General features: G+C 36.3%; 1 protein-coding gene across 1 annotated transcript in view; it reads right to left on the bottom strand.

Moving 5' to 3' along the window:
- Positions 1 to 674: 674 nt before the first annotated feature.
- The window catches only part of slc6a2 (solute carrier family 6 member 2), a 21652-nt gene continuing 13301 nt past the window's right edge, over positions 675 to 9025 (bottom strand). Inside the window, exons 8-13 of the mRNA XM_005727696.1 lie at positions 8151 to 8275; positions 7851 to 7963; positions 5213 to 5341; positions 4467 to 4566; positions 3494 to 3594; positions 675 to 875 (exon numbers count right to left, since the gene is read on the bottom strand). Of these exons, the coding sequence (XP_005727753.1) occupies positions 675 to 875; positions 3494 to 3594; positions 4467 to 4566; positions 5213 to 5341; positions 7851 to 7963; positions 8151 to 8275 (769 nt within the window). The remainder of the gene's footprint in view (positions 876 to 3493; positions 3595 to 4466; positions 4567 to 5212; positions 5342 to 7850; positions 7964 to 8150; positions 8276 to 9025) is intronic.

The following is a 9025-nucleotide window of genomic DNA, read 5'->3' as shown; positions in this document are numbered from 1 at the left end:
ATACTTTATCATGAGGAAACTTCAGCCAAAAAAATGAATAGGCATCATAATAGTTTTCAGCACATGCCCTGAGAAACCTGAGAATAATATTTATCACTGAGGATCAATGGGAAATGCCAGAAGGATGAAGGAATTGTTACAATGGAGTGGCGTTAACAATAGTTAACTGCTAAGTGTTCAATATAGGTCTCAAGAGTTTAACAAAAGCAAATTCACACAGCATTAGTGTACACCAATGGAAGTGACTGAATCTAGCTACTCTTATGTAAGATTAATTTTCACTGTGTTTGATGCTCTATTTTATGTGTGTTGTATACGTATGAAGAGTGATACTTTTTTCACCAACTACTTATTTATACTTATAGTTGCTCTTTGCACTAAAAAAGAAATAATAATTCTGAGCGATGATCCTTCAAATCAAAAACAGGTTAATCTAAGCAAAAAATGATGTTTGCTTTGTGTGCAAGATTGAGGTCCATGGTGAAATATTGGACTAGCAAATGATCAGAAAGAATGTTTTTTTTTTCCAGTGACAGATGTCTTGATACACACTTAATCATCCAGGTAAGGAAATTCAAGAAAGTTGAACCTGTTTATCTGGAAATTGTGTTTTCAGTGGGAGAGACAAACTGAAGAAGTCACTTGGATGAGTCACGAAATTAATACAGTTACTTTTAAATGTTGTGTGCTGAACATATCTTGATACAAACCTCTCGGAAGGTTCCTGATAGACTGCAGAACTTATACATCGCATAAGAAGGAACCATCAGCATGGAGGACAATGCCACACCCCAGCCGATTTGGTTGGCCCATTCAGGGAAGACGTAGTTATCATAGCTCAGGTCTGATGATGTCAGACTGGCTATTACCACAAACTGTTGAAAATAGAACAGAAAAGAGAAGAAAAAGAGAATAATAGACACAATATAAAGGTAAGATCTATTTGGAGTGATAATGGTCTTAATGTCTGAAATAAAACATGCATAGAATTGTAAAACAGGCAACAAAGGCAAAAAAAAGAATAAAAGGCAGGAATGTAAACAGAAGAGTGAAATAAAAGCTCAGCCACCAATAGGGATGGGAATTGAGAATTGATCTGATCAGTTCTTCAAAATTGTTAAATTGTTTGCCTGTTGATTCCCCTTTTCATTTCCACTTAGCACTTGCACTGCTACAATCAGCTGATTTCATTTCTTGTGGAGTGTAGAGTGTGGATATGACCATTACTTTTAAAAGGACGAGAGCACGATGGTAAAGTGAAAACCAGGACAGAAACAACTGCATTATGTTGTTAACCCTAGCTTTTTGCAAACATCTGCACAGACACTGTGCTAATGCTAAGCTAGCCAAAAACCCAGACTGATGTTAAAGCTGAGTGCTCAAAGCTGGCAGCCCAGCAGCCAGACCCAAAATTTCAAAAGGTAGCAAACAGATGAGCAATCAGGCTGCAGCCTCCACTTATACCTGTCCATGTTTCTAAAGTAGCATCACTGCAGCAATCACTTTAAAGTCTCTTTGTGTCCATCTTTGCTTTGTGTTGTTGGGTTTGTGGTCATATCTCAATACTACGATAAAGATCATACACTGTATGTGTCATTAGGATAGAGATTTGTGTTGGTGTATGGGACTATAGCCCATAGATTTACATTGTTAAATTGTAATTTAAGACAATGTGTTTCAGGTTATTTTACAGAGAAATGCAAAAGTAATGTAACAAGTAATATAATGAATTACTTTCTTCTCAAATTAATTATGCAAAATAGACCATTACATAACTTTATTTGAGTAACAACCCCAATACTGATTACAGTAAAAACAGTAAAGTTCTCCCACATGCACAAACATTTGCCCACACAATAGGCAATTAATTAGCATTAATGGAATGCCTTTGATATGTTGCCTAGCGATGGTGGTGACACCAACAGAGCCAATAAAAAACAAAAAGAAAATCAGTAAGGAATTAAAGCAATAAGACATTGATAATAGAATTGGAATCACTAACTCCTTATCAATTCTTATCCCTAACAAGCAACACACTTCTATGAAACCACACACCGCAAAATATGTGCAGAACATGATTGAAAAATGATATTTATGAAACTAATTTAATCTGTTTAACTGTTTATGCTTCAATAAACTGTTCTCCATCTCTCGTGTACTAATATATGAGAGGAAGGCATGTGATTGATCCCAAATTCTTTCAGCATTCATTGAGACAGTATTTTCCCAAGTCTTGTGAATGAATGAATGCATTCAGATTCTTTAATGAAGTTGGCTGTAAAAAAACAGCAATGCTTCTAATGGCCACAAGAGTTTGTTGCCTTGTAAGACATTTTTGCCTGTAAATCTAAGTTATAGTCCAGAACAAATTATTACTTCACACAGAGAAACACATGGACACTTAAGTGTATTCACTAACTTAAAAAGTAAACACTGAATTCACTGCCATATCGCTGCCATATTACTTATCTCCTAGCTTACTAACAAATTAAACTTTTTAGTTTTCAGGAAGGATATGTATTCTGTTGGTGTACAAAAGCATGTAACCCGGGGAATTCCCTGTATACGAAAATGTATACATAAACAATGGTAACTTGTTATTATTCATTACAATATGTAATTTTACTAATTTCTGCAAACCACCACGCATATATATTAAAGGAAGCACATGGCTGTCTACATCCACTTTTGCATAACAGTGAATCGAGCAATGCGCTTCCTCTAATGCACGTGGAATAGCACACTGCTAAATCCACCTGCCAGTGAGGAACTCGCCAGGAGGCACGCTAAGGTTCAAACAATTCTCCCTTATCCCACCCTCCTTCTGTGCTTATGTGCATATGTGCTCTCTCTGGTGTAGTAAATGTTTTTTTTTTTTTTTAAGTTCTCTATTCTTTCTCTGTTTTTTATTATTTCTCATGTTACATCTTGCATGAGCTAACCAGTACTGTATCACTGAGAAGGAAACTTAATGCTGGAATGAAATGGACCTGCTGGATTATCGTAGGGTCTTTACCTAGCAATATAAAGCACCTTGAGGTAGCTATTGTTGTGCTTTGGTGCTATATGGCAGCCTCGCCTCTGTCAGTGCGCCCCAGGGCAGCTGTAGCTACAATGTAGCTTGCCATCACCAGTGTGTGAATGTGTGTGTGAATGGGTGGATGACTGGTTGTGTAAAGCGCTTTGGGGTCCTTAGGGACTAGTAAAAGCGCTATACAAATACAGGCCATCTATATAAATAAAACTGAATTTAATTAAATTGAATTGAACTGGACCTCAATGCAGCTTTCAAACATTAAGAATGCAAGATATTCAAATAAATTAAATAAATAAATGCATAAAGTAAATAATAATTCCAAGAAATCCAGTCGCTGATTCTTGAAACATTTTAGTTTTATCTGGCCTTGCTGAGTTTGTGTCTTGGTCTGAGCTCAGATACTATGCCTGTCCCAGAGTATCGGACTACAATCTTTCTTGTTGTTGCCGCTCTCACCAACAGAAAAGCAGGGCTGACATATTTCCAGCACAGCCTCCAGTAGAGTCCTGGCTTGAAGCCCATCATTCGCTCAATATCTTCACTGAAGCGATCCACACCTGGGGCGAGCATAAAAAGTTAAACAGCGAAGGTTACTAATCAGTGTAGGCTTCAGCCAGCTCTTTGTGCCAAGCATGTAGTCTCACTGGACACAAGGAGAAAATGCAACATGGTTTACACCCTCATAGTCCACTATTATTTTTCATGAGTGACCTGAGATAATCTAAACCTGACATAACCCATCAAGCATCTTATTCATATCATTATTTCAAAGAAATGACCATGTTGTTATCAACATTTTTTTCTGCCTCCTAGATATTTTAATCTATCTATATCTATCCAGTTTTGCTTGTCTACAGATGACTTAAAAGATTAGGTAGGTGTGATGTGCCAAAAAGTATTCTGTCTTGGACTTGGTTTATTCACTTTTCTCTCTCTCTCTCTCTGCCTCTGTACAACTCTCTTAATGACACTTTTAAGTCAAGTATGTTATCTTGTTCATCCCTGTGCTGCAATAGTGCAAAATACAAACAAATGCAAACTGGATATGTGTTCCACTAAGGCAAAACTCATCACTAAACTTAATTTTCTGCTTGTTGGTCTTCCCTTGCTTAACCTATCACAGACTGTCTGCTTTTTTCCACCATTTAAATTTCTGTCTTATCTATCCATTTTCTTCTGCTAATCCAATTCAGGTTCACAGGACAGAGAACAACTAAGTTTTGCACTGATTTGCAGAGATCTTTCCCTCAAAGGAGACAAGTGGACCAATTCCATACCAGTAAAATCCTAACAGGATTTTAATGGGATAAATGTTCATTCTCTCACTTTAATTGGATACCTATCTGTATAATATAGATACATATACAGATATACAGATAAATAACTTAACAGAATATTAAATAATAAAGAACACCATGGGCATACCTACCATAAAACCACGACACTCCAATGGCCTCGATCAACACACCAAAGAGTATTGAAGTCCCTGCTGCATGCCTATCTAACAAGGTCAGGACATACATTCCACCCTACAAAGCAGGAAAGAACCATCATTTAGTGTGTGTGCCATATATAACTGTTTTACTTTGAAGATAACGCAGCTGGTGAAATCAACCAACAAGTCTCTCTCAACGTAAACGAACTAATAGACGTCATATACAAATTTTGTTCTAAAAGATTATTTAAAATTGAGTTTGTGGAGTTGGCATCTCAGGATGATATGCCATGCACATTTGACGTAAGTAAATCTTTGATTTGGTCTGTTTCCTTTCTCAAGGATACGCCAAAAGAAAGGCATCATTCACTTTACTAATAATTTTACTGATCTGATAAAGGGAATAAACCATGTGATTCACTAACACAATTTCATCCTGTCTCCAAAGTTTATATTTCCACAGTCAGCATGAATTTTACCTTGCTGGTGATACCATGTGAATGAAAACTGAATATTGGCTTTGATTAAATTATGATTTGTTATCAGAGCTGGTCTTTTTCTTTGAAAGAGTTTGTTTCGTGATGGCATCAAGTCATGAGACTGAGTCCCTTGCATTTTAAATGTCAGCTGTGTTTTACAAAGCAAAAGTATATTACAAAAGTAAAATATTTAAAACAATATTTACTAATTAGATATTCATGAATAAGTAAATAAGCAGATAAACATCCAGTCATACTGACATTGGTAACGCAGAGCAGAGCAAACAGGAAGGTTCCAAAAGCTGTAGCGAAGGTGAAAAGCTTTCGGTTTCTTTTGAGAATCTTAAAGTCATCTGACAGGCCTGTGATGACTGCCTCCATGCCACCCATCTGGGAGGGGACACACAAAAAGACACAAGACACTCAGAACTGAATCTGAGCCATAAGTGAACTCCAATGGCAATCATACAACTGCAACTTTGCAATTTCAGTCAATACTGTTATGGCAGTGTTTTAGCTACAAGAGGTGGCTTCAGAGGAGAAAAACCTTAGTGAAATATCTACATATCACACAAAATGGCGATAGATATGGTATATTATAAAATAATTGGAAATCCTCAAATCTGTACAATATTTTGTGAAATAATAATAATTGTGAAATAGTTATTACTCTGTCCTAAGATTAGAGTGGGATACAGGGATGCAGATCATCTTTAAATATGTTAATAATATCCAAAATACAAACTTTAGGTATTTGGCATGACTGACAGTCTAGATGACTTATGATATAAGAGCTTTTTCATGCAAAAATTCATTTGGTTATAGTGTAACAATATTTCTATTAATATTTATGTTTGTAGTTGTCAATTATCTGTTTATTTTATTCATTCATTTTATTATTATTATATTTCTGTTCTTTTACTGGCATGTTGTTCGCTAATCATTTGATGACACCTGAAGCCACACATACATTATGCTAGTTTCCTTTTGTTTAAATGTACCAACATTTTTCATGTTTTGTGCCAATAAAGAGTCTAATGAAATAAATACCGTTATACTGTTTAATATTTTTATTACACACCCCAATCTGTTCTATGCAATAAGTGATTGGATCGATAAGTTAATTTTTTATCTATCTATCTTATCTATCCTGTTGTTGTAGTTTAACTTGACAATGTTAACTTAACTGTCAAGTCGACAATACTGCCAAGCAACATACGACATGTCACACTGAAAGAGAATTGTGTACACATTAAGGTCAAACCATTGTGGACACTTTTGTGTAGACAGTGCTAAAGGAACTTGGCCATATGTGACCTCTGAGTATGGTGTGAGTGGAGCTCTATTGCTCCTCAATGTCTCTTTTTGCTGCATTTACAACTGTGCTTGGAGGTGTCTACTTTTGTTGCATCATTTGTGAACCACAGTAACACATTTTTCTCGGAGTGCACATTATTATTTACACTTTTTTCTCTCTTAATAAAATTATTTCTTGTTGTGCATACATAATAATGTATTTCAGCTGTAACATTCACCACACAACTGCTGCCTTATTTTTGTCTTTGGGCTTTTATATATTTTTACAACTTAACATATTTATTTTCCACTTGCATAATGTGTGAGCAGTGTTGGGAAGGTTACTTTAAAAATGTATTCCACTACAGATTACAGAATACATGCCCCAAAATGTATTTTGTAACGTATTCCGTTACGTTACTCAATGAGAGTAAAGTATTCTGAATACCTTGGATTACTTAACAACTAGATTTTTAAATCTTAATATAAAATGAGTAACAGTAGGGTGGACATTAGGTAAGGCTGCACTTTTTGCAGCGATCTATAGAAAACTATTCCGCACGTATATAAAACAGGTCCGCGGCTCCGAACCGTAATAAAGGGACCTCTGGCTAATACATCGGGTTCGTGCCGGGCTCGTAGCCGAAAACTAGTTTTACTTTGTTGTCTGGGTCAACTTTGCTAACGAGAGACAGAGAGAAGCGTTGAAAGGCTGCTCCAAAGGAACTTATTGTTTCGGAAGAAAACACGAACACAGTGTATAGTCCAGTCTTAATAGCTTACTTACAACTGGACTACACTGGCGGGGCGATCGTGGCTCAAGAGTTGGGAGTTTGCCTTGTAATCGGAAGGTTGCCGGTTCGAGCCCCGGCTTGGACAGTCTTGGTTGTTGTGTCCTTGGGCAAGACACTTCACCCGTTGCCTACTGGTTGTGGCTACAATGTAGCTGCCATCACCAGTGTGTGAATGTGTGTGTGAATGGGTGGATGACTGGATATGTAAAGCGCTTTGGGGTCCTTAGGGACTAGTAAAGCGCTATATAAATACAGGCCATTTACCATTTACCATTACACTGCCCATGAGGCTACATTCTTTAGAGCTATGATTGTAAACACTCTGCCTATTGCCTTCATATTAAATAATTTTTTGAACAATAATTTTTAATAATATTTCTTCACGTCATTATGCGGGCCGCAAGTAGAGGTGACATGGGCCATGAGATTGAGACACAGGCAATAGAGCCTCTTAATGCGTGTTTTGTCTGGGCGTTGAAACCAAAAATAGAGAGGGCATAGTCTAACATATGAAACAGGAAAAGACCGCCATGTAATCCCTTTATTTCAGCAAAGTAACTATATTATGAATACCACCTTTTTAAATGGTAACTGTAACAGAATACAGTTACTCATATTTTGTATTTTAAATACGTAATGGCGGTACATGTATTCCGTTACTCCCCAACAGTGTGTGTGAGTAATTATATATTCATATATAAAATATAGAGATAATTGGAAAATAACTGTTTATAAATAAGCGGTCCACTTTCAGTTGTAAGGATATGAGTTTAGTTTAAGGAGCTGCTGTAATAGTCCGTAGTACTTACTGCACTGTCAATGCCTAAAGTCAGCAACATGATGAAGAACACAATGGCCCAAAATGTTGAGCCCGGAAGTGTTGAAATTGCTTCAGGGTAGATTATAAACACCAGACCTGCACCTGTATATACAATGAACAGTTCAGCGTTACTGTATGTATCTATGTGTATTCAGTATTAAGTACAGATGATCGAATACTGTATCAATCGTTCCAAAGTTAAAAATCACATATAAAATGCATTAGAGCAACATAGGTTAGTGAGTGATGTCAGTCTTACGAATGCTTTTGCTGCTATGTGAAAACTTACCCTCTGTTGCCACATTTTCTACTTTCACCCCATGTTTTTTAGCCATATATCCGAGCACAGAGAAGATGGCAAACCCTGAGAAGAAACTGGTAACGCAGTTCACAGTGCTGGTCAAGAGAGCATCCCTAGATTAAGAAAGCACATGCAAAAATAAAAAGTTAAGAAGGAACAGTTTCCTTTTTTTCGGTATACCTTCTATTTTTAAAAGTGCCAACTATCCGACCTTTTCGATCTTTATAGTACACAATAGTTCCAATGAGCTAGTATCATTCGTTCACATTCTATGGCATCAAACATTGTTAAATCACTGCTAATATAAGTGCTTCTCTTTTATGGTAATCTGCATCAAAGTTTGTACTGGGTCAAGAAGGCAAAGCTAAAATGAAGCCGAATGTTACTTGTTATCTTTCAAATGTTTCATGGATTGATTTACATATAATACATAATGAGAAACTTTTGTCCTTTGCTTCTAGTAGGTGGTTGGAAAGGCGATTATGGTGCTTGGTCACTAACTTGCTGCTGTTAGACCAAAAGAACAAATCCAACTTGACCTTGACATCTTTATTGGTTTAGTGAGTGACTCATCTCAACAACAAAAAATTTTCTACCCCCTAACACCACCCCTTTCGACATTTATTTTTAGTTTATAGGCTGTGAAAAATGTATTTTTATTCAATTATTTATATTCATTTCACTTCTGTAAATGTATTTAATGTCAGGATCCTGGGTCTCTCGACCCAGCATTTTGAGTTGTTTGTGTCTTTGTGATTTTGCATTATGATTAATGTTTCAGGTTATTTTTGTTAATCTTAGTTTATTCCTTAGTGTCCAGTGTTCTAGTTTAGGTTGCAGGTTTTAGATATCATATATATATG

The sequence above is a fragment of the Pundamilia nyererei genome, unplaced genomic scaffold (genome assembly GCF_000239375.1).
Source record: "Pundamilia nyererei isolate P.nyererei 1_Seehausen unplaced genomic scaffold, PunNye1.0 scaffold00025, whole genome shotgun sequence".
Classification (NCBI taxonomy): Eukaryota; Metazoa; Chordata; class Actinopteri; order Cichliformes; family Cichlidae; genus Pundamilia; species Pundamilia nyererei.
Note: the sequence above shows the minus strand (reverse complement) of the source record. Positions and strands in the feature narration are given on the sequence as shown.